A 24919-nucleotide genomic window follows, 5' to 3' on the forward strand; every position below is an offset into this window, starting at 1 on the left:
TGGCTAGAGGTGGGGGTTTAACTGAGAGACAGGGAGTTGCAGAAAAGTGGGACTGAGGGCCCCGGTGTTACACTCCACCCCATCCTACCCTGCCTCCAAGTGCAGCAGGAGCCTGTAATGAGCATGAGGCTGGGTGAGGCCGTGGGGGCAAAGGGAAGGCAGCAGAAGAACTTAGGAGCTCACACGAACTGGTCACATACCCTTGGGTGTCCCATCATTTTGCTGTGACCATCAAACCAACAGTGGAGGTCTAGCTTGCAATTGTTTTAATGCTTTTCCTTAGGCAAATCCCCAGATTAAATCGACTTGAGGCCAAAGACACCCTCCCCCGGAAGGAAAGTCGGAACTGTGAGCAGGGCAGGAAGCCATAGTCCTGTCTCCCCAGCCTGGGACTCTTCCACCAATCTCTCACAGGTTCCCCACAATGCAGCCCAGCCATTGCCTTCTCTACTTCACAGCAAGGAGGCTGCAGGGAGCTGGACGCCTCGCTTCCATCCAGCATCTCCCCCTGCACTGGAAGAGAGGGCAGGGCAATTACCCAGCAGTCGGGGGGCAGCAGCTCACCCCCAAACACTTGGAGCTTCTCTCCCCATTGATATCACCAGGGCAAGCAGCTGGGCTGCAGTGTCAGAGTAAGGAGAGACAGGCAGGATGAGTGTGATCTGGCATATCCCCTCATTTTGGCCTCAGTGGGCTTTGGTGCAGGCCTTGGCTTGGCCAGCAGTGAGTGGGCTCTGCAGCCCTGGGGCAGAGTTCTGGCTTAGATGGTGCAGGGCTTCTAGGAGGGGGCTCCACTTTATCCCTTCAGAGGCGACTTGACCAGAACCAGCTACAGCAGCCTGGTGTTCATAGTGGTTGCAGGAACCACCACGAAGTAGAGACCAATACCTCAGCCCCACTCCAAATGCCTGATCGCTCCTTCTCCTGCCAGATGAGGAGGCACCACCCCTGCTGCTGCTCCCTATTTAACCCAGGACAGGCAGGGCTCCTGCCTCCCCACAACTCCTCCCTCCCACCACAAGGGTTTCAACTCTCTTCCCAGCACCCCAGCTGTCAGCTCCCGTGCTGGGCCAGAGCTCACACCTACCTCAGCTGCAGACAGCATTGTAGTCAGCCAGGGCTCGCTCCTCTGCAAGGGGAAACAAAGCCAGAGTCACCCCCAGAGCGGAGTGCATGGAGTCCGACGCCCACTCCTGTCTGCCACAGCTTGGAGGCCAGAAAGAGCCTTGGCTCTCTGCCTGGCTGCCCAGCAGCGACTACAACCCACCTGGCTGGTAGTAGTCATAGACTTTGATGTTGGCTGGTTTCAGGCCCTTCACCTCCATCTCTTGTTCCAGGTGCAGGATGAAAGTCTGTGACTCATCACTTAGCTTGTGGTGGTAGGAAGCAGAGCAGCAGGGAAAGGGAGGGATGGAGAGAGAAGTTATGCGCTTGCCTTGATCAGCGCTTGACAGGGCTTTCTCCAGTTACAGAGCTCCAGGTCAGGACTTTAGAAAAGTAGCAACTACTAGAATTTGCAAACAACGGAAGGACGGGTTCTGCAAGCTTCCCCACTGCACGGCTCTGCCAGTGCCCCTCAGCCCTGCCCTGCAGCCACCTACGAGTCCAGCCATGGGCTCCCCACACAGCTCTGCCAGTACCCCCAGTCCTGCCCTGCAGCCCCTCTGCTATTCCAGCCCTGGGCTCCCCTCACAGCTCTGCCAGTGCCCCTCAGCCCTGCCCTGCAGCCCCTCTGCTATTCCAGCCCTGGGCTCCCCACACAGCTCTACCAGTGTCCCTCAGCCCTGCCCTGCAGCCCTTCTCCTATTCCAGCCCTGGGCTCCCTACACAGCTCTGCCACTGCCCCTCAGCCCTGTCCTGCAGCCCCTCTGCTATTCCAGCCCTGGGCTCCCTACACAGCTCTGCCAGTGCCCCTCAGCCCTGCCCTGCAGCCCCTCTGCTATTCCAGCCCTGGGCTCCCCACACAGCTCTGCCAGTGCCCCTCAGCCCTGTCCTGCAGCCCCTCTGCTATTCCAGCCCTGGGCTCCCTACACAGCTCTGCCAGTGCCCCTCAGCCCTGCCCTGCAGCCCCTCTGCTATTCCAGCCCTGGGCTCCCCACACAGCTCTGCCAGTGCCCCTCAGCCCTGCCCTGCAGCCCCTCTGCTATTCCAGCCCTGGGCTCCCCACACAGCTCTGCCAGTGCCCCTCAGCCCTGTCCTGCAGCCCCTCTGCTATTCCAGCCCTGGGCTCCCTACACAGCTCTGCCAGTGCCCCTCAGCCCTGTCCTGCAGCCCCTCTGCTATTCCAGCCCTGGGCTCCCCTCACAGCTCTGCCAGTGCCCCTCAGCTCTGCCCTGCAGCCCCTCTGCTATTCCAGCCCTGGGCTCCTCAAACAGCTGGCAAGACTCAACCCCTCACCATTCCCATTTCTTGTCCAAGTCAAAAGCTCTTGCTCAAATTTACCTTCTCCAGATAAATGAAGATTACATCAGGTTTCACCTCTATTTTCCTAATGAGGGGTCGCTGCTGCAGCTGAGACAGGAGACAAGAAACATTTCTGAGCTCCTCCATCTTCTCCACTCAGGGAAGGCAGTGTGGGAGCTCTACATATTCTGAGGGGTTCCCTTATGTGTCGTTCCCTTAGGCATCCCCTCATGGACCATCAATCCACCGAGGCCGGAAGGCACATCTGTGATCTCATCACACACCACACAACATTCCCAAAACATTGCCTTGCACAGGTCTTGATTTACACACTCTCAGCGATGGAGAACCCATCGGGCTTGCTGGCAACTTGTCCCAGGGGTTCATACCTGTCACTGTGATAAATGTGTGCTTTATTCATGGTAAATCCTGTAACTGCGGGGAGGAGCAGGGTCCTGGCCAGATGCTCTTCAAATGAGCTGGGACGGTCTCCCCCTCCCTGGAGCGTGGGGCCTGGATATGGTGTATGTGACTGACACAGCCTTGGGTCTCAGTCTGTAAATCCTCTCTGCAGCAGCTGGAGCAGTTTTGGGTCCACCCACCAGACTTGAGCTCTGGTGCACATTCAGGCCAGCTGCTGTTTGGTCTGACGCCTCACCCAGCTCATGAGCACTAGTACTGCTCCACACTCAGGGAGGAGAGGCTGCAGGTACCTGGTTGCTAGGTAGCCTGGCAGTAATCGGTGGAGAGGGATCGGTGATGGCCTAAGGAGGTCCAAAAGCTCCAAGTGTTACAGACAGCCATAGGGGCGGCTGAGTGAGGTGGAGCAGAGAGTGAACAGAGGGGCCCTCACAGCTCAGGGCCTCTGTCTGTAGAAACCCCTTCCCCTCTCAGCAAGGACAGACCTCACCACCTGACCTTCTCCCAGGCCCCCATTCCGCTCTCACTGTGCCTTACCGCAGTGCGGGAGCCCGACCCCAGGCTGAATCCAGACAGCAGGGAGACCTCCACAATCACCATGTTGGAAGTGACTCTGCTCCCGATGTAGCTGGGAGTAGGGGAGATGGTCAGGTTTTGAGCAGGGGCTGAATGAGGCTGTGGCACTTCCTCCCCATCAGTCCTCACCAGCTCTATCCCTCCTGTGCCCAGGGACTGGCTCCCAGCATCCTGGCAGAGAGATGAGGCCATGGCAGTGGAAGATGTGCATGGTAATGGGGTCACCCTGCTCTGAGCTGCCCCTCCCTCTTGGGTGTGTCTCAGACACTCTTTTCTCTGTACCTACCAGGTTCCTCCCCTAGGCGGTGAAAGCTGCTCTGTCCCACCCCCTTGATGGGTGCCTGGTCATGGCCTTCCTACTATCCCTTCCCCACACCAGTAGGCACCCCAGCCCTTTGGCTTGCCTTGTTCCCAGCTGCAAAGCTCTCTGAGTCCCCCAGCAGCCCAGTCCCCTGCCCAGCTCCGACACTCCCTGCTCCGCTCCAGCCAGCTGAGTGGTGCATACGCTGGGGACTCACCTCACATGGAAGCGAACAGTGAGGAAGCGCACCTTGCCCTTGGCACAGTCGATCGGCTGTACAGTGACACGCAGAGAGAAGGTCATGGAGACCCGTGGAGGAGGCTGATGGTACCTCAGCACAGTCTGCAAAGGAGCGAACGAAGGGAAAGCAACAGATTCGAACTGCCTTGTGGAGAGAAGTGGCTGAATTCTCTGTCCCCCTCACACATGCACACACCGCCAGCCTCCTGCTTGTCTCAGACACACTCCCAGTGTCTCACCTGGGCATAGATGCAGCCGCTGCCCTGGGCCTGCACCGAGAACTCCCCAGGGATTTCTGGCAGCACCGCTTGCTGCAGCAGCAGCCGGTTCCTGTGGGTGACCTGGAACTTCCTCTCAAAACTCCCCTTGGACTTCACTGTCACTGTCACCGGTGCCAGCGTGCTGAACGTCTGGGCTGCGTACTTAGCCAGTGCCTGCAGCGCGACCACTGTGTCCTGGCAAGGCAGAGACTGTCACTGCACTGTTTGTACAGAACACACGCAGGGCCCCGGGAGGGGTCTGCGTACCTGGGGGACTCCCCCTTCTAGCCTCTAAGTGCATCAGGGTCTGCACCCCGGGCGTGAGCTCTAGGAGTCAACCTCTCTGCCTGAGTGCAGGGGTGCTGCCTCAGGGAACTGTCCCCGTGATTCACATTCCCTGTACTTGAGTGCTGCAGGCCCCACTATGTTAGCACTGGGGTTCCTGGTGCCATCCCCCAAACATACCAACCGCCCCTTACCCCCGCAGGAGCTGCTCATCACCTGTGTGGAAGCAAACCCTCCATGGGAGTTCTGTTGCCTGGCCAGCCAGGCCACGATGCCAGCAGGAGTTGTGGTGTCCCTTGCGTTTATGCGTGGTTTGGAGAGGTGAGCCAGGAGCAAGTAGGCTGTCAGCTCAATGTCCACTGACTGAGTCTTGGGCCAGAAATCTGTGGCAGCCGGTGAGCTGGGTTTGAGGCTCCAGTGGATTTGGCCTCCTAGAGAAGTGGGGGAAAAAATCACACAGAAGTTATTTGGGGAAAATGTATCTCATGAGGTCCTAGAAACCAAAGACGGGGAAAGCTGTAGAGGAATTATCCCAGTCATCCCTGGGGACCCAGCCAGGATTCCTCCCTACAGACGATGCTCTGGGGATTTGTCCAGTCCTAAACCTCAGTGTGCTGAATGATGGGACCTCCACGCTTTCCCTTGAGGAGTGTTGTGCACTTCCATGTACTCCTCTGAGTTAGGAAGTGTTTCCTCATTGTTCAGCCTGAACGGTCTCTCTTTGCTCTCCTGCAGCCCGTGAGACCCACGACTCCCCACCTCCCTTCCCCACACACAATCCATTTCCATAGGTGGCAAGTTACATGGACCTGTGATGCCCAGGCACCAGAAATATTCCTCCTCCAGGGCCAACCTCTAACCAAGTTTCATGCTGGGTCTTTCCCCGAGCCCTGCCTGCTGCTCTCATGTACTCTCCTGCCCTCACACTCCTAGCCCAGAGTCTGAACCTGAGATCCCCTACTATACCCACGTTCCCTCCCAGAACCCACTCCTTCACCCTCCTGCACCCCCTCTTACTCCGTAATCCCCTGCCCCAGCCCAGAGCCTGCACCTAGTACCCAAGCTCCCTGCCAGAGTTTTCAGTGCGTGGGGAGAAGGAATTTGAATGGGGGAAGGGTGAGGGCTCTGAGCATGCTGGCACCACCAACATTTCTGCAGACCTGCCACCTTGTCCACTTCCTCTCCCTCCTTGAGGATCACACCCTTCACAAACAGTACACCACCTGTCACCATAGTCACTGTGACAGTACAAGCAGCCAGTGGGAGCCTGCCCCTGGAAGTGCTCCAGCATCCCTAAGAAGCCTACAGAATGAGACCTTTTGTCATCACGAGGATGGGGTTCCAAACACAGCTGGCCCTGGCTTCTCTCTGCCCCATGGACACCAGCGGGAGTTTTGCCATGTGCACATGTGAGCTGGGTTTCAGTGCTGCGCATGTCTGACGAGGTCTAGCTCCTTGATCTGGCGGGGCAATTAGTGCGCCTGGCTAAAGGTCACTAACGCAGCCTCCTTAGTCCCTGCCCAGTCCCTCGCAGAACAGCCCTCCCATTTGCACTGCTGTCAAACTCCCCTGCGCTTCCCCAGAGCAGCTCCTGCCAAATGGCCGGTCACCCTGCACTGTGCACACGCATGGTGCTTCTGCGCCTGGCACACCACGTCGCAGTTCCTGCTCCGCAGGGCTCCCCCTCTAACCCAGCACCTGATTTGATAGCCTGTTCGTCCAGCCTGTACAGCAGCTCCTGGGTCACCTCATAGTCCCCGGCCAGGGCAAAGGTGTAGGCCAGCATGGCTTCCGTGTAAACGTGGGTGACGTTGTGAACGGTGCGACTAAGGCAACGTAAAGCGGCCTGCACCATGCTGCCCTGTGGCGGGAGAAGACGCACACAAAGAGGTTATATGTCAGACAGCTGCTATCCCTTTTGCTGTGGCCTCACTAGGCCTCTGTACAAGCCTGGGGACAACTTCGCCGGCTTCAGTGGGCTGACATCGGGGTGAATGAGACCCCCTGAGGTGGCACTGGCACAGAAACTACAATGGCACAGCAACACCATGGGCCAGCATCTGACCTCTTTGAAATGGGCGTAATGCCACGGGCGCCAGTGGAGTTACTCCAGCTACAGCTGTGTAACGGAGGGCAGACGCGGCTCCGCTGACTGGCCTTTAGCTCTGTATCACAACAGCTCCACAATGTGCCTGGAGAGACACCAGGCCGCTTGCCTTACTGACGCCCGCTGCTCTGTCACACCATACCCACTACACTGATGAGCGCTTCCTCAAGACAGTGCCCTGCCACTGCCAGCAGTGGGACTCTCTCAGAGGGGTTTCAGCCCTGCCTGCTTCCCCCAGTAGCACCCAGATCAGGCCTTCGGGGAGGAAAGTGACAGATGGGGATGAGGCAGAGATGCTCACCTTCAGTGGCTGCCCCAGCTCTAGCAGTGCTGCAGTGATATAGGCTCCCAGAGAGATATCGTCATTCACGCCGCTCTGCGGGAGGCACAAGAACGCAGGGAGGTGGGAGAGTCAGGCGCAGGGCAGACACACAGCGAAAGTTAGCAAGCCGAGGTTATTCTAATGAGCATGTCCCCCATGGAAAGCCCTATTTGAAAGAGGCTTCTAGGCTTGGGGAGGTGAGTCCTTGGGAGTGTTCCCTGGGAGAATCCTAAACTGTCTCCCCCAGATCCTGGTGCCTGTAGGGCTGGTGAGAGGAATCCCAGGGATGATCTCCCAGGGTTCTCTGTGGTCACCACAAGTCTTTGCTGCCACAGTGTCTGCCCATGTGCGCTGAGTCCCCCAGCTTTCCTGAAAGGCTTGGCTGCCATTTACCTTCATGGAAGAGTGGAAGAGCCTCCCTTTGTTGGTGAAGCAGCCGCTGGGGAGCTGGTGAAGCTGCAGCCATTTCAGGGCATCTTGAATGATCTTGTCATCTATGAAGATGTATTTTTTTGCTTGTGCAAAACTCTTAACCACAAATGCCGTTAGCCTAGGAGTGGGGTTGGGGAGGAGAGATTGTGGGTAAATTCCTCTCCAACGTAAACCCTTTGATCTCAGCACCAAGGATGACTTTGGCCCACCTGATTCATACAGGCTTGAAAGTCAGAGGGAGAAGTTCCCCATCGGGGCCCGTCCAGGCCATCTTTGCAGGTCCAGCTCTGCATTGCCTCCTGCCAGCACACCGTCTAGCGTGTTATCTAGTCTCGTGTGAAAAGTTGTATGTGACCTTTCCTTTCCTTTCCTTTCCTGGGAATCACTTCCCACGTCTCACTACCCAGATGATTTCCTAATCTTTGGTCTATAGTCCCCCTTTTTTAGTTCCATCCCATTACCCGAAGGTAGCCCTCCAACAACCAAACCCTCTTCCTCCTCATGTCTTTCTGTTAGCTGGTGGCAGTTGTTGAAAGGGGTAGGGAGACAACTGTGGCATCACAGGGCCTAGCCAGGCCAATTCAGCAATTGACATTTCTTCTCCCCGCCACCTGATCATTTTGGTTTCTCTCTCTTCTCTGAGCTCTCTCCAGTCCATCAATGGTTGGGATGCCCAGAACTGTAGAGCGTTAGCAGTCCCCCTCCTGTCCGTGCCCCCTGTGGTGCAATGTCTCTGTGTTAGCCACCCAAAGCCATGCTGGCCATTGAGCAGGCATATCACATTGCCAACTAAAACAACAAAAAGTCCTGTGGCACCTTACAGACTAACCAGTTTCTCGGAGCACAGGCGTTCGTGGACAAAGCCCCACTTCATCAGATGTATGTCATTGCCAATATTGCATGTCATTGCCAGCACCGACAGCTGCTGCCTACTAGCTCTTGCACAGCGTCATGGCTCCCAGTGAAGGCATGTGTGTATCAGATGATTTTTTCCCCAGACAACTGTTCAGGCTGAGCATCAGAACCAAGAAAAGGCGTAAGCTCTTACCAGGTGTTCCCCTGTCTGTCACACTCCCCAAAAGCGCTGTAAGCACCGGTGCTGTGTTTATACCGCAGCTGCCTCTGGTACCCTAGGGAGAGGGGAAAGAAAACTCATATCAGGGAGGAGGCCAGTATTGAGAGTGGATGCAGGAGAGCAGAGGGGGTTACAGGCGTGGGGGGTGCCAGGCTGGGCACTAGTAGGTCTGGGCTCAGGGTACTTGCCATTGCGCAGGAATCCCGTTGCCTTCTCCCTGATCTCCTGGGTCAGCTGCCTGGTCTTTTCCAGATACTGCAGCACATAGATGATGGGAGCGAAAAGAACCATGTTCTGCTCCCCGCAGCCACTGGGCATCTGCACCAGCCGGTCCAGGTTCTGCAGTGCCAGCCCCATGATGTCACCTGATGAGGAAGGAAAAAAGAACCTTGAGTGCAACCTTACATGCTCCCGTGTGGCCAGTCATTGAAAACAACATGCGGAGCCCAGTCCTGCTCTGACAGCTCTGTCTTTAATTATGGGTTTGAGGGTTATGGCTGGTGGGGCTACAGAAGGGGAATCCTGGGATGTTATAGGAGTCTGGTGAATGTCTAACATGGGGAAAACAACACAGGGTGAAAACAGGTTTGCTACAGAGTGAACTGACTGGAAACCTTTGCCTCAATTCTCCAGTTCAAAAGAGCTGCTTTGAGTACTAATTACAATGTCCCTTCCTGCTTCTAAGAGGACCCTAAAGGGCTCTTTCTCTGGCTGTGCTGAGAGCTGACCTTGTTACACAGGAAGAGTAACACAGAAGTGTGCTTGCAGGGACTGAGATTTTATCGGTCTTTAAGGCAAGCGGGTAGTGCTAGTAGCTAAGTGGATGGGACACTATGGACATGGAAAATGTTGGAAATCAAAAGGGGCAACGCCTTGTTCTCTGCTATACCAACGGGCTTCCTCCAACTATGTCACTCACAGTCAGGAGCCCCAGGTTGCAGGCATGACTGCCTCCACCAGCCCAGGCCCTGTGGCAGGCCTGTGTGGGGTCACTAGGCAGCACAGTCTATGAAGGAATCCACCAGTCAGAGCCAGAGCAAATCTCAGGGTCTGGCTAAGTCCTGCAGAACCCCTTTATCTTCATTACAGTTGAGACCAGTCTTTTCCCCACCACAAAGCTATGCTAAAGTTGTCAACTCCGCAGTGCGGAACATGGCTGTGAGCATTAGCCTGGCTCCTACAGTCCTCTCTGTCACATGGCTGGACTTTTATATGGGGTATGGAAGCTATTTCATATGCCCAGTGTGGCCATGGGCCGCGCATATTGCGTGAGAGGCACCATGTGATATGTCAGATGAAAGCTGATGATGCCCTGAATCCATGTATGCTACTTGCACGTCTGTATCATGTCTGTAGGTAAAGTTATAGATTTCAGCTCTGCAGCTGGGTGAGAAATGTATCAGTGCTGAGGCTCACAATGGGAGGTGGGGCTCCACCCCAGCCAGGACAATAGACTGAGCAAAGGCCCAGCCGGCCAATACCCATTTTGTGATGGTGGGGTTTTCCTTCAGGGACTGCAAGGAATGGAAACTCAGCACAGTGACCCACCTGGTCGGGTGGTAAGCCAAGGCCTATGGAGAAGAATGGGATTTTCCCTCTGCATATGAAAAGCTGTAAGATGGGCCCTGGCCAGTACTTTCTTTGTTCTTCAGTGCTCATGAGCTAAGCCTGTCTGGACCGGGGGCCCATCCCTCAGCGGGATGATGTAGATTTAGCAGTGTCCATCTCGGATCTTTTGCCTTGTGGTCTCCAAGGGTTCAAGTCCCAGCTTGTGGACCCCAGTGGGCCGGACCTACAATGCTCCAATAACTGATTCTATGTAACCTGAAATGAACTTTTAGAGACCTCCAAGAATCAGCAAATAACATCACTGGCTTGCATCAGTAGTTATGACTGATGTATGTGAAGTATTGCTTTCACAATTCTTCTCTGTAGCCCTGTTCTTTCCTTTTTATTAATAAACCCTTAGATTTTAAGATCTAAGAATCTGGATTTTGTGTTGTTGTTTGGGTAAGATCCAAGTATATATTGACCAGGGGCTGGGGCTGGGACCTTTGGGGTCTGGAAGAATCTGTGTGGGTGTTTGATGACATAGGCTTAAAAGCCTCTCACCTGAAGTTGCGGGTTGTTGGTCTGGGCTGGTAGAACAACTGGGAAGTCTGTGGGTTTACTCGTATGGCTTCTGGCTGGCCAGTGGGGCTGGCAGAGGTGCTGTTGAGGCTGGTTGGATTTGCCTTAATAAGAAGGAAATCCCAGCCTGGGGCTCTAAGTAGCACAGGTTTTAAGCAGAGGTACCCTGGACTGATTTCCCTATCTGTGTTCAGAAACCCCATCCTATTACACTCTCCCAGCCAGCACTGGGCTTAGTATAGGCTTTGGTCTGGATCCTTTGAGGCAGCCTTTTCTTCCAAAGCCCTGCTCAGGGGGTGCCAGGGATCTTCTCCCAGGATGCTACCTTCAAAGTCAGTGTGCCAATGTAGAACTCTGAAACCACCTGATTGTAAAAGCTTGCCAAGAGTCAATAATAAACAAGCATTGAATCTTCTGAGGCTTTGCCTGTCACTACTGGGGTACGACTGCCCAGCTCTCAGCACCTGTTTGTCTGTAACAGGAATCAGTGAATTCACACAGAGGGGCAACTTACCCAAGACAGAGATGGTAGCTCTGGCTGATCCTTTCACTACATTAGCAGGGAGGGTGAGGGACACAGGGTCTTTGATTGTTTTTCCTGATGATCACATGTTCAAGAAATAGCATTAGAACTCAAGCTGTATGAAGCCAGCCCAGGAGACAAGATGGTAAGCAATACATCAGAGATATTCACACCTTGATATCTCCCCATTGTCCAGGCCAATGAAAGGCGGTCCCCTACACTACTCTCTCAAAAGTGCTGGCTATCCCAGTTTTAAAAATTACCCAGTGAGGGAGCATCCACCGTTCGTCTGGAGGGATTCTCCCAGCTTTGTTATTATCCTGTCTAACATATCTCCTTTTGCTCATCTTCAGCAGCTAGCCCCAGTTATTCCACCAGAGCCCTCCCAAGCAGCCCTTAGTTACTCGTTATGATCCCCTTAAAGCAGAGATCTATAACTGAAATAGCAAGAAGAGCTATTTATTCAAATTCAGTTACAAAATCAACACTTCAAGGGCCGCAATGCACGTGAATACGAGACGGTCCTTAATAAATAACATCAAACCATACTTTTTGTCACCCCTCTTTTAAGAACTATGCATGCTTGGTTGGGCTTCTTCCTGGGAAAACCCCAGAGTGCTGCATGGAGGGGATGGGGGGACTCAGTGGGATAGGGGGCAGATGTTCTGCCCTCTGAGTCAGCACTGGCCCCAGTGTCCCAGTGTGGTGGTAGGGAGCGCTATGCTAGAGGAAATCAGGCAGGACCACGTGGCTCAGCAGAAGGACCTCTCTGCCCAGGTTCTGCAGGAGACATACTGGAATGCCAATGGGAGAGATTATTTTTTGTCTTTGCCTGTACTGGCAAAACACCCTGAATGTCTTTGCATATTCTTCTGTCGGCCATCCCCTGCCCTGACCCAATGAATGCAGGGACAAGGCTCGTCCAGTGCAGCCCACTTACCTCTTCTAGGGCACAGCAGGCAGCTGTGAGCCTTCTCCACGAGCACACCTTCTGGCTGTGGGGGCAGAGACAGGGCATTGGAGGGGAGAAACAAGGTTACAAACAGCAACAGCATCCACGCGTGACTGCCCGTCTGAAGGGGCTGTGCCTGAGCAGTCAGGTGTTTTACCTCCATTAGCCTCGGGCTGGGGCCTCTCTCCATTTATCCCTACAGGGCTGGGCTGGAGCCAGCCACTACGAGGATCCTAGTGTTCCAGTCACAGCCCGATCAAGAGAGCAGAAGTAAGACCCCTAGAGGGAGGTGGCACCCTGGTCTGGGACCACACACAGGAGGTGGTGTCTGGTGGGGAATGGAGGCGTGAAGAGCACACAAGGGAAGGGGGCAGGGTGGTACGGGGAGTGGTGCGAGGGGAGGGGACAGGCAGGAGGGTGAGAGTAGCACCGAGGACAGCACTGACGAGCGCACAGACGTCGGAGTGCCAGCTCCAGCTGATGGCACGGGGTGAGAACTTTGTCCCCCACAGTCTCTCCACTCCTTCGGCCAGGGAGATGGGGTGACCCACAATCCCAAAGCCTCAGGGACAGAGGGAAGCCTGGCCTCATACTGACCCGCACAAGCAGGGGTTTGATCAGTGTGTCCTTCCGTGGCATTGCTGGGGGGAATGTTCTTCTGCCCCCACACTGAGGCGAGTTGTCCATCACCACCGTGCTCACTGTAACATTCACCATCCCTGTCAATCAAATTGATCAGGGGCCGTTTCACTCCTAGTGCCAGGCTGAGCCCATGTGCTCCAGCTGACATTCTGTGATGCAGAGCAGGCAGGGGCTGGAAGGCCTAGCAGGTCCTGATAATCTGAAGGCTCTGATTGGCCTGGATCAGCCTGCTGGTCTACTTAACTAATCAGGATCTCTGACTCCTGATGGGAGCGACTCAGTGATGTCACTCTAGAAGCGGTTCTGGAAGAACAGAGCTGTAAACCGGAAGCGCATGTTAATGCAGGTGGAAGGGGCAGACTCAAAAGCTCCTTGGAAATTGGAGATCCTTGTATTTGACAGTCGGGAGCCACTATGGCATCAACAATGCAAACTTGCTTGCCTGTACTGGTGGCCTCTCACTGCCCGGGAAAGCAAGTTTCTGCCCCACCCTGGAGATCTAAAAACCCCATCCCTCCAGCTGTTGGCCTCTGTGCTGAGACTGTCAGTGGATGGGGGAAGGCCATGAGTATCAAGCATGGTAGTATTTCTGTGCCTTGTACCACCAGCAACAAGACTCAGAGCCAGAGGTGAAAGGCTCCATATACCACCCTCCAATCTGTGTGTGCAGCCCAGCCTCTCTTCCACTCAGTCCTGCCCCTCCACCTCTCTTTCTGCCTTACCCACTGTTGTGGCAGTCACGTTCCATGTGAAGGTTCTGGATTCTTCAGCGCACAGACAGTGGCTGTACCTGCAGCTCCTGCACAGCTCCACCTGGAAATCTGGAGCTTTAGCCAGGGTCACCTGGATCTAAAGGAGTGACAGAGGAAGGCAAGTGATAAGCCCAGCCTTCGAAAGCACGGCTGCTGGATGTGGAGCTTCTGGGCCAGGCAGGGAGTGCTCTGTCGGGCGTGCTCCCACAGGGAGTGGCAGGGCACGCACCTGTATGCACTGCTGCAGGTAGTTGAAGACAGTGGCCTTTAAGGTGAAGGTCTCTCTCTGGACCACAGAGTGTGGCAGCATCATATCCACAAAGAAGGGCCGGAACGTCACAAGGCTCCTGGTGGGGGCGAGTCCAAAACCCAGCCCAGCCATGCAGAACATCCCAGCTTTCCATTCAGTGATGGCAGGAGGCACTGTGACTGGGATATCCTTCTTTCCAGTGGGACTGAGCAGGGGAGAACCATCACATAAAGCAATTTAACCCAGCACCTTTACCATGGGTGTAAAGCTTGAGTCCCAGGGTCAGTGTATGCAGTCACAATCTTGATTTTATGGAACAGCCAGTAGCCGTAATCCCAAGACACCACTCCAGCCCATCAATGCTTGCCCTCCTTAGGCATGAAAAAGAGGTGGAAAGAGAGAGACAATGTAGTGGGTCCATGCCTCAGGGACCCAGGACAGGGTGGTTCCATACTGTCTATTTTCCAAAGCTACGTTGAGACTTCAGATGCTATTTCGGGATACAGAGCAACGCCGTGGCTTTTCCCCACACTCGCAATAGCACTGCCATTTTGAGAGAGGTATGCCAGTTCTGCTACCCCTCGTCGGGAGGGAGTAACAGAACTTTCGGAATAGCTGCTTATTCCGAAATTTAATGCCATTTGGATGGCACAAAGTTCAGAATAAAGTATTTAGAAGTAATTTATGCAATGAAAAAACATACAGTCTAAACATAGCCCAAGGCTTTGTCCAGGCTCATTTTAAATGTAGTGAAAGCACTTCTACCTCCCCTTGGATAGACTCTTCTATAATCCAGCAGCTCCTCACTGTTAGATAGCTTTCCTGGTATGCTCCAGATTTGTGGGTTGCAACCCAAATGTATTAGCAATTGGAACTACACTTTGGATTCAGCTGGGGGTATCTACTGAGTTGAGAACTTGGTGCTGAACCAAGCAGAAGACAGCTAGAGTGGAGGTGTTGGGTCTTGATTCAAAAGGAATGCTAAGTAGGGCAAGATCTGCACCTTGCTCCCCAAGTTTGGAGGTGGATTTTGCTTTGGCATGTTACAAATATAGGAGTCAGGTACAGAATTCAGAGCCATGCTGGGGAGAGTCAGGTCCTCTCCACAAACGTCTGTGGGGATCTTTGGATTTGGTGTTTTGCTTCCTTTGCAGTGGGCCTAATCGTGTGATGCTGCCTGTGCAGAAAGCCCTTCTGTTTCAAAGAGGAATGACAAAGGAGATAACCCCTTGCTCTGGAACAAAGATACATGTTTGGTGTCAGCATAAATCTGCTCGCAAGGACCAACAGTGACTCTTTTGCTACATGTGGTATGCAGAGAGAAGAGACCTGCCACGGTGCTTATGAGCAAAGATAAAAACTGCATGTGTCTTGCTGGCTAAGGACAACGCAGAGGTGATAACTGTCTGTGACCTTGGAGCAGGTAGATTCTGGAGGCGATAGAGATAGTATAGGAAGAAATGTGAGGGAAACTGAGCAAAGCAAGAGAGTGTGGATGGAGATCAGGAAATATTCACTAACACTTAAGATCTACTGGCTGGAAGAAAACCTCCCACGTGGAGAAACTGAAACTGCACTGCTTGAATTACCATCAACCAGGATGAGGCAAAACCCTGGAAAATGTGTTGTGAGAAGAAGCTTGAATTAGGTGGGACAGTGGGGGAGCTGGAAAATTGGGTTTTTTAGAATTCTTAGGTCTGGCCTCTAATGCAAACACTGGGGACAAATCACACCTATGTAACAAGACAGGTCACGGTTTCTCTTCAGCTCCCACGGGATTCTTTCAAGTTCCAAGACTTACCCAACAGAGATCAAATCCCAGAGCCAGGTTTCAGGGAAATACTGCTGAACTCTCCTGGGGATAGTGGATTCTGGAGGAGCCTCTGAAACAAAGCACACAGATTCCCCATCAGGATCTGAGCAGGTTAGCCCCCTCAGACACAGACTGTCCAATAGCAGGACGGCCGGTTCAGCCGGCAGAGGGAGGAAGCCAGGGCTGACAGTCTGAGTGAAGGGCTAGTCTCGCACCAGAGATAAAAGATTCAGGTTAGAGCCATGCTTGGTCCTGGACACTGGCTCTCCGTTAGCCTCTGTCAGCTCCACCAAAGGAATGATCTGGCTTGTGACTTGGAGCTGCATCTGACTCTCAATGCCAAAGCGGAGAAGGAGCCTCCCGCTCTCTGACAAGTGGGTGCTGCCCCCATTAGGGGCAGTGGTGAGAGATGCCTGGCAGATGGGCTGTCCCAGGGAACGAGGGTCTGTCAGAAGATGCCCTTGGGACTGGGCAGAGGTGATGGGAGCGCCTATGGGAAAGGAGGGCAGCCTTGTCCTAGGGAGGCTGAGGCCTCGGAGAAGGGAGAGAAGGGGAGGATGGTCTCAGCAGTGGTTGCTTGTGCCATTCCTACCCATTAGCTCCAGGGCACTGCCAGGGGTCTGGGCTGGGCTGTCCTCCCTTTATGCTGGAGAGCCGCAAGTGCCAGTGTGGTCTGCCGGTGGCTCCTGCTGCCTCAGTGCACAGCTGGTTACGTCACTGCTCTCCTGCCATTTGCAGCCAACCGTGTTTGAATTGTGGGCCTGATCCAAAGGCCACTGAAGTGCCATCAGGGTCTTAACACAGTGAGGGAACATGGAGACAACTGCGCACCACCTAAGTCCCACCTCCTGACATCATGCCTCTCCACGGTGCTCCTCCCACAGTGGGTCTGTGATTTCGGTTTGTCCCAGATCAATGGGGTCTGTGCTCACGCTGCCTTGGTTTTGGGTGGCTCTTTCGCTGAGGGCTGACTGCTGGGTCCTGCCCCCACCTCCCTTGACTGCCCGCCTGAGCCTGAAGGAGCAGAAATTAAAACGTGGAGGAGAAAGGAAAGAGGGAAAGCGAAGGGTCTGTTCCGCAGCTTGGGGAAGAGGAAGGAAGTGGGGAAAAGAAGCGGCATGGGCCCACAGCTGTGAAAGTGTGCCATGGGAATAGCTGCAGAGGAAAGCTGTTCCCTTGGGAGGCAGGGAGAGAGTGTTGAGAATCACTCCACAGCCATGAAGCAGAGCAGGTCGGGTTAAGTAGGGCTGGATAGCTTAGTGTTCAGTGGGCTCTCCTTATATGCCCACGGTTGTGAGCTCAGTCCTTGAGGGTCCCTTTGTAAGGTCTGGAGCAAGCTGAGCTTCTTTTTTAAAATAGTCCGTCAGGGATGGTGATAGGTCCCACTGTGAGGGCAGGGGACTGGACTGGATGACTGCTCATGGTCCCTTCCAGTTTTATGAGATATGTGTATCTCTGCGTTTCAATTTATAAATCATTGCTCAGCACTTTTGATCTCAAAGCACTTTAGATCCAATAATGACTTCAATGACATGTTCCATCTGTAGTGCATTTGATTCCCCTGTGAAGCAGTGTGATACCATTATCTCCCTTTTACAGGTGGGAAAACTGAGGCACACAGCAGACCTGACTTGCTCAGGGCACGAAAGCAGGCAGGTGGCACAGAAGCAAAGAGAACCCATGTCTCTGTCCTAAGGGCTATGCACTGAGCCACTCCCCCTTCTGGGTTTTAGCCTCAGCCCTGGTTTTCTCTCAGTATCTATTGGCTAGGCACAGACAGGAATACCCACCCAGCAGCATTCAGGTGAGTTCAAATACAGTGTATGTGGGGTTTGCTCTTGGGATACTATACTTTCTGGGTCAGGCCAACAGCACTTCTCAGCCCCTGGAGTGCCCTATGTCCATCGCTGGCAATCACACCACAGGCTGGCAGTTCTCACCTGTGGGCTGAAACAGAGCCACTTGCATGGAACTGGTCGCTGAGGGGAGGGAATGTAGAAACTTACCCAGGGTGCCGATGGGCCTCAGTGGAGATGTTGTTGGCCTCTTGTCCATGGGATAATAGCACCAAGTTGGCTTCTTTATCATGAGGTTGGAAAAGACTTTCAGGCCCATGCTCTGTTAGGGATGAAAAGAGTGAAGGGCAGGAGAGCAGTGGCTGTGAGATAACAAGGCCAGATTCATCAGTCACAGGGCTCCAACCTGGGCCCAGGGACCAGCCCTGAGATGGGAGGCAGCTCCTGCTCTGCCCTTGCTCCGGGCGGGTGACACGCCACTGTAACCTGTTCTAAGCTGCAGCTAACTTACCCACTTGGGCCTTCCAGTTCTGGTGGCAGGCACATGGGGGCAGAGCTGCCACCTGCCCCCGTCTCAGCACGCTGGCCCGGAGCAGCCCATCCACGCTGTCATAGGAGTGGGTCCTTTGTGGCTGTTTAGAGGTCTGAGCCTCGTTGCCCATGATTCCCCTGCATGACTGTGCGGGAGCATGGCCCAGCCTTGCTCACTGTGACAAATCTATGGGCGCGGGGGCCTGCACTGCACACGGTGGGACAGCACCCAGCACTGAGTCACCCAGACAGCCTCCAGAACACCCCATCTGACTCTCAGCGCCAAGCACTGGCTGAAACCTCCAAGCCCCTCCCCTATTCAAAAGCAGGAGGCTGTAAGAATCCAAGTAGCCACTTAACGGTCAGTGACTCCAACCATCTGTCCGATGGGTTCACACTGCTCTGCACTGCACCCCTGACCAGAGGTGCCCACCTTGCCTCCTCGGCCCCTGCCAGCGAGGTTTTACTGCTTCACCATTGGGTGGGAGGGAGTAAGGAGGGAAAACGCTTCTCCCTGGAGGAAAGTGACCTGAGCAATCGGGAGCAATGATGAATCTGAGGAGCCTGCGGCAGCCTCCCAAGGGGGGAGGTGGAAGCCATACGCCGCTTGGGACACCAAAGCTGAGACGGGCAAAGCACAGGGTGACTAGATTGAAGAGAGAAGAGCTGCTGGGCCAGGGCACTCTCCCATTTGCATGTGTTTCCCCACGTGCCCCTTCCGCACTAATTCAGTGTGAAAGGATAAGAGACAATTACCCTGAGGAGGTTAAAGACGTCTGGTGGATAAGGATACCAAGGCCTCCACGACACCATTGGTAATAAAGGCAGACGTCGTCGACATGGATCTGGGTATTCCTCAACTTGGTGGGGGTACCCACGGCGCTGTATGGAAGGGAATAACTCATAGACCTAGAGATGCCAACAGAACGGAAAGACTCAGGCAGGGAGGAGCAGGTATCTCTCACCCTCACACCATCCCACAGACACTTGTAGCTCCCTGGCACAGAACCTGCACCCCACATTCATGCACACCCCAGAACCTCTTCCTCAGCTGCCCCACCAGTTCACAAGTCACTCTGCCTTTGTGCCTCCTCAGTCAGTCCCTGGTGCTCGGTGACCAGGGCTCTAAGGGACAGACAGTTACTCACGGTTTGGTTGCTCAGCTCTCTCTCTGGTTTCACGAGGACCATGCTCCTGTCCACTGCCCAAACTGCACACACCGAGCCAGCAGCTGCCTGAAGCTGGAGCTGGACTGTCGAGCCTGGGAGGGTTTCTTCTGCTGAGAAGCCCATCTTCACCTTGGTCAGTACACGGGGAAGGCAAGCAACAATGGGGGAGAAAAAGTGAGGTTAGATTTGTGGGATTTTTCACCCTCCTTTTTCCATCCCCGCACCCAGGTGGCAAACACTCCCTTCACCTCTTCCTCTGCTCACTGGCACTGTGTGCCCCTGAGCTGGCTGGCGGCAGGGCCAGTAGATCTTTCCTTTCAGCCTCACCCAGAGTTCTTAATGGGAAGGCCTGGGGGCTGGGTCTTTTCAGCAGAGATCACCCAGACTTCTGCTCTGCTCACTCTGCCCAAGGCTAGGCACAGACAGCAGAGCACTGATCCATGTACTAAGACCGTTGCTGACCCCCTTGTCACACCCTGCACTGTCCCAGAGAGGCATCTTCCCTCCTTTACCCCCAGGATTCACTGGCTCCCTTTGAAGTTCATTCTGAGGGCCCGAAGGAGGCGACAAATCGCAGGGACAGGCAGAGGCATGGTAAGTCCCAGGGCACAGACTGCGCCGCACAACTGACCACATGCATCCTGCTGCCTCACTCTCCTCTGCGATAGCAGGTGGTGGCCGTGGCCGAGTGCAGGAAACCAGATTAGAAGGTCCCTTTCTCCGAGGCAGGACAGTGGCGAGAGGGATGCTGCATTAAGCAGATTTATGGGCGGATGTGGTATGGGAAAATGAGGGAGACCAGACTAGATGGAGCTGGTGCCTTGCCCACACAGGATACTTTCATACAGACCAGTCACTACTGGCTGGAAGCTCTGTGCCCCTTGTGTAACACTGACAGACCCTGGCCATCTGCAAATGGAACTGAACTTGGGACCTCCAAAACTTAATGTGTGAACTGCATGAGCTAAGAGCCAGCTGGCTAGTGTCTAGGGCTGTAGAACAGACTCATTACCCTCTCCGTAAGTGGTCTTGGGGCCATGTGATGGGACATTACACCATACCCAGGCTGCAGGTGGGTTACATTTGCACCTGTTTTCTCCCCTCCGAAGGCTCTGGTTAGCTAAAGGTGCATCAGTCCCTCCTGGCTCTCCCTCCACACGCCCATCCCCAGTTTCAACCCTCCGTTGCAAGTCTCACCTGGTTTTTGAAGCACATGATGACATCGAACTGGATGCTGTCGGCAGCCACCCCTTTGCTGGGAAAGATGGCATACACCACTAAAGAGGGGGCCGGGGCAAAGTCGGAGGTGAATGTCAGAGGGATGGAAAAGGAGCCTTTCAGTGCTTGATGGAAAGAGAGAAAAAAAATATTTCCTTCACAAATTCAAGATCTCCTCCTGACCCAGCTGCCTCCCTGAATGTCTAATGCACCCATGACTGCGGTATCGGGGCATCTCTCTCTGTACCTCCACCTTCATTACCATGTTCCCCTCTCTGCTCCATCCTTCTCAGCTCCCTCCCCACACCAGGAGTCCATCCGCAGTTTCCTTTCTCCCAGCTGATAATGATTTCCTCCCACAAGCCTCTCTCTCACCTACGCTTATTGCCCATCTGCTCTAACTCAGCCAGGGAACCAGGTCACTCTGAACCAAAGGAGAAGAAACATCCCCCGTGGCCCCTGGGAGCCCTTCAGGCAGTGGCACCACCTCTCGATCAGCCACGGGGCCAGGTGTCAGAACTCACTGCTCAGCTTCCCGATCCGGATCTTCTTCTGGCCCCTGGCAACAATCCCAGCTTTCCCAGTGACCTGAGGGAAGAGGAAAACTAGATGAACCTGCACACCGTTATCCCCAGAATGCAGTCAGCCCCACCCACCCTTGCACCCCGGTATTGCACATACATTGCACCCTTGAGGGAACTGAGCCTCTAAGGTAAGTGTCTTTTCACCACTAGGATACTGGCTGATTCAGGGAGATCACAGAATGAGATGAAGACTCTTTCACCACAGGGAAGGTGGTTCCCCAGCTGAGGGGCAACAGGGGTTCCCCAGGTGAGGGGATGTGTTAAAGAACTGAGAGGGGAGAGGGACTTTCACCTCCAGAGAATAGGCTGTAATCCAGCCTGGATGAATTCTGACCAGAATCATTCCCACTGAGGCGGGGGCGGTGCTGTTTGGCAGCCTGTCTGAAAAAAACAACAAAGTCCTGTGGCACCCGTAGACTAAGAGATATTTTGGAGCATAAGCTACCCTGGGCAAACACCCTGTTCGTCAGATGCATGTAGTGGAGATTCCAGAGGCGGATCTAAATATACAGGGTTATGAAAAGAAGGGAGTCCCAGTCAAGAGGAAGGCCAGAGTTGACACTCAGGAGCACATTTAAAAGTAGCCATCCTGCAACAAAAAAACTTCAAAAACGGACTTCAAAGAGAAACTTCAGAGCTGCAATTCATTTGCAAATTTGACATCATCAACCAAAGATTGAACACAGACTGAGGGTGGCTGGCCAATTACAAAAGCAGTTTCTCCTCTCTTAGTGTTCACACCTCCACATCAGCTGCTGGAAGAGGGCCACATCCTCCCTGACTGAGTTGACCTCATCAACTCTGGCCTTCCTCTTGACTGGGACTCCCTTCTTTTCATGTGCCTGTATATTTAGACCTGCCTCTGGAATCTCCACTACATGCATCTGATGAAGCGGGTCTTTGCCCACGAAAGCTTATGCTCCAAAATATCTGTGAGTCTATAAGGTGCTACAGGACTTCTTGTTGTTTTTGCAGATACAGACTAACACGGCTACTCCTCTGATACTTGTCTGAAAGGAATTAGGAGTTCTCAGTCCAATTCCTAGTGAGAGAAGCATGCACGGCACAGAACTGCCATCCCCAGTGATGACCAGTGGCTCGTCCTCTGCAACCTGAGCACAGACCAAGGATGGAAGAAGCTTCACAGACTGGACTCCTCTTTCATCCATAGAGATGCCTCCAGGACCCAGCGGAGAGTTACATAGTGAAGTCTGAACTGCCATTCCATATACTGCACCCAGAGGTCTCCAAGTGCCCATCCATCTGGCACTTTCAGTGTCAAATTAAGTGGTGGGTACTGTGTTCCCTTACAGACATCAGCTTGGCAGCCCGTCCCAACATGGACTGCTTTACCGTGCCCCACACATGATTTCCCTACCGTGACTCACATAGTAGGCAAAATCCATGCGGCTGGCTGTTTCTCCCAGGTCTTTCCGACTGAGAGTGAATGTAACCTGGACATTCTGCTGCACCCCACAAGGCAATTTCCCTGGAAGTGGGTGTATCTTGAGGAAGCTCTTGGTTGTGACATGAAATGGCTGCAAGTGCTGGTAAGTGTTCACATAACCAACATTGATCTGCCCAGGTTCCTGCATGGGGTCTTCCAGTTTGAATCTTCCCTGGAATAAGAACCAAGAGACATAGAAATTAGGGATGCAGCCTGTATAGCCACATTTGTCTCCTCCTTCTCCTCAACTCATGTCAAGGCAGTGTGCAGTCTAGGGCATTGTTCGTGCCCAGTTACAAATGTCTCAAGAGAAAGGGCTTCCACCACTTCCCTTGGGAAAGGCTATTCCTAATAACTCTCTACTGCCAGAGCTGTGTGGGGAGCCCAGGGCTGGAATAGCAGATGGGCTGCAGGGCAGGGCTGAGGGGCACTGGCAGAGCTGTGTGGGGAGCCCAGGGCTGGAATAGCAGAGAGGCTGCAGGGCAGGACTCAGAGGTGTTGGCAAGGCTATTTTGTTCATCATGTTTATGAACACAAGTGCTGAATCTTGTGGATTTACCTCCAAAGAGACGGAAGAACTATTCCAGGCAGTTGTGTCCATGTTAAATGAAGCTCTCCCAGTGCCATCTGTGATGTACGTTTTGTTAAACCGTTGTCCCCTGTAGCTTATCACAATGTAAACTTTTGTGCTTTTCAACATGTCCCCACGATGATCCTGTAGCTTAATCTGGTTGCGCCACAGAAGGACATAAAAAGTAAAATCACTTTCTCCTTTAGTGTCCTACTCATCAGCAACCAGCCTGCGACTAACGCCCCTCGGCTACGTCTACACGTGCCCCAAACTTCGAAATGGCCATGCAAATGGCCATTTCGAAGTTTACTAATGAAGCGCTGAAATGCATATTCAGCGCTTCATTAGCATGCGGGCGGCAGCGGCGCTTCGAAATTGACGCTCCTTGCCGCCGTGCGGCGAGTCCAGACGGGGCTCCTTTTCGAAAGGACGCCACCTTCTTCGAAGTCCCTTTATTCCCATGAGCTCACGGGAATAAGGGGACTTCGAAGTAGGTGGCGTGCTTTCGAAAAGGAGCCCCGTCTGGACGCGCCACGCGGCGGCAAGGCGCGTCAATTTCGAAGCGCTGCTGCCACCCGCATGCTGATGAAGTGCTGAATATGCATTTCAGCGCTTCATTAGTAAACTTCGAAATGGCCATTTGCATGGCCATTTCGAAGTTTGGGGCACGTGTAGACACAGCCCCCCTGAGCACTGATTCCAGCCTAATCCCACAGCAGGGGCACTGGCTGACTCAGGGGAATTGGAGCTGGCTCTTTTCACTACTAGGACACTGGTTCCACTCTGAACCCACATCATGCCCAAGGGATATTAAGCTTGTCCACCTCTAAAGCCAAGTATTCAGCACCAGCCAGGTGGAGAGTGGTTGAAAATGGTCCACCCTGAGCTGTATGGTGGAAGGTTTCCTATTGCATCTGCTCATAGTGTTAATTAGCTCCTCTGTTTGACTCTCAGCAGACCTCAGAGATGAAATTGTGGAAGATGTAGATGAGGTGGGAAAATGCCCAACTCCTGAAGAGCACAAAGAGCAATAATAATAGCACAAGAAAACCTTGGGGTGAGGGGATACATGCCACACAGGAGACAATGCCTCTCGAACAGATGCTGAATGAACATCTCTACCAGCTTAGTGGGAGTACATCTAAGGCACAGCGAAGGCCCAGTGGTATGAGGGAGTTGGAGAGAAGCTGTATGCAGAGTGTTGGGGGACAAAAAGATCTTGTCAGCCTTCCCAGTCCCAAGGTGTTGGTCCAGTGCAAATTATTAGCCCCTCAGTTCACTTGCAAACTAGGTTAAGGTCAGACAGGGAGAGAATCACCTTCCCTCTATAGGGGACTCCAGGGAGGTAGTAATCATCCAGCATCTCAAATGTGGCTGTCACGGCCGTCCTGGAGATAAGGAATTGTCTGGAGGCGTTGATTCGCACTCCTGAGAGAAAGGGATTGATGGTGAGGGATGTGAACTCAGGAGTGAATCAGGGAATAACTCCACCTAGAGAAGAGCCCCTGGTTATTCAGCCTTCGTTCAATTTCATTTAATTATTCCTGTGTCCTTGCTGGGAACCAGCTGAATAATTCCTGGTTGGTGTCTGTACCCCTCAAAAACGTGGAGGCTGTTAGCCTGGCACGTTCCCCCAAAGCCATCAAACACACCTCTGTAAAATCCCTCCCTCACTTCACAGTGACCCACCACCCCATAGCGAAGCAACACTGCATTGGAGCAGAGCTCTCTGCAGGACACACGCAGAGCCCAGAATGCTCTCTGCCTCTCCTGATGCCTTGATGCAGCCCACTGGAAGGAATGGACGAAAAGAGGTTGAAGAACTCCTGATCCCCTCCTGCCCCATTGGCATCACCTGTCTGGACGTGCCTTCTATCTTAGCACCTTCCCTGTACCATGTGGTCCCACACGTCTCAGGCATCTGTGTTCACCTGTGCCATCTTCCACCACGGAGGCCACTGCCCTGAGCTTGCTGTCATACTCATGGGAGGCGAGGTTAAAGATGGCCATGCTCACAGAAGTGGAGAAGCAGCCCCTGCTGAGGATCTGGAAATGGAAAGGCCGCCTGCATTAGCTGTGTGGAAGGGCCATGGAGGCAGGAAGGAGTTACTGGGCCATGC

At 53.7% G+C, this 24919-nt stretch overlaps 1 protein-coding gene across 1 annotated transcript; it reads right to left on the bottom strand.

Annotated features, from left to right (window-relative positions):
- Window positions 1–259: 259 nt before the first annotated feature.
- On the bottom strand, window positions 260–24809 carry LOC142017477 (alpha-2-macroglobulin-like protein 1). Its single transcript, XM_075002370.1, has 28 exons — window positions 24731–24809; window positions 24118–24227; window positions 22788–22955; window positions 22170–22400; window positions 20722–20785; window positions 20177–20322; window positions 18959–19108; window positions 18567–18719; window positions 17490–17601; window positions 15472–15553; window positions 13650–13875; window positions 13391–13517; window positions 12624–12745; window positions 12015–12069; window positions 11066–11149; window positions 8610–8786; window positions 8395–8476; window positions 7308–7464; window positions 6894–6968; window positions 6184–6346; window positions 4702–4916; window positions 4180–4395; window positions 3918–4042; window positions 3361–3451; window positions 2443–2511; window positions 1268–1370; window positions 1088–1129; window positions 260–508 (listed from the first exon to the last, which is right to left on the bottom strand). Exons 1-27 carry the CDS (start codon window positions 24807–24809, stop codon window positions 1089–1091), a joined length of 3423 nt encoding a protein of 1140 aa, XP_074858471.1. The 3' UTR covers window positions 260–508; window position 1088.
- Between the last annotated feature and the right edge of the window lie 110 nt (window positions 24810–24919).

Source organism: Carettochelys insculpta, chromosome 1 (genome assembly GCF_033958435.1).
Source record: "Carettochelys insculpta isolate YL-2023 chromosome 1, ASM3395843v1, whole genome shotgun sequence".
Classification (NCBI taxonomy): domain Eukaryota; kingdom Metazoa; phylum Chordata; order Testudines; family Carettochelyidae; genus Carettochelys; species Carettochelys insculpta.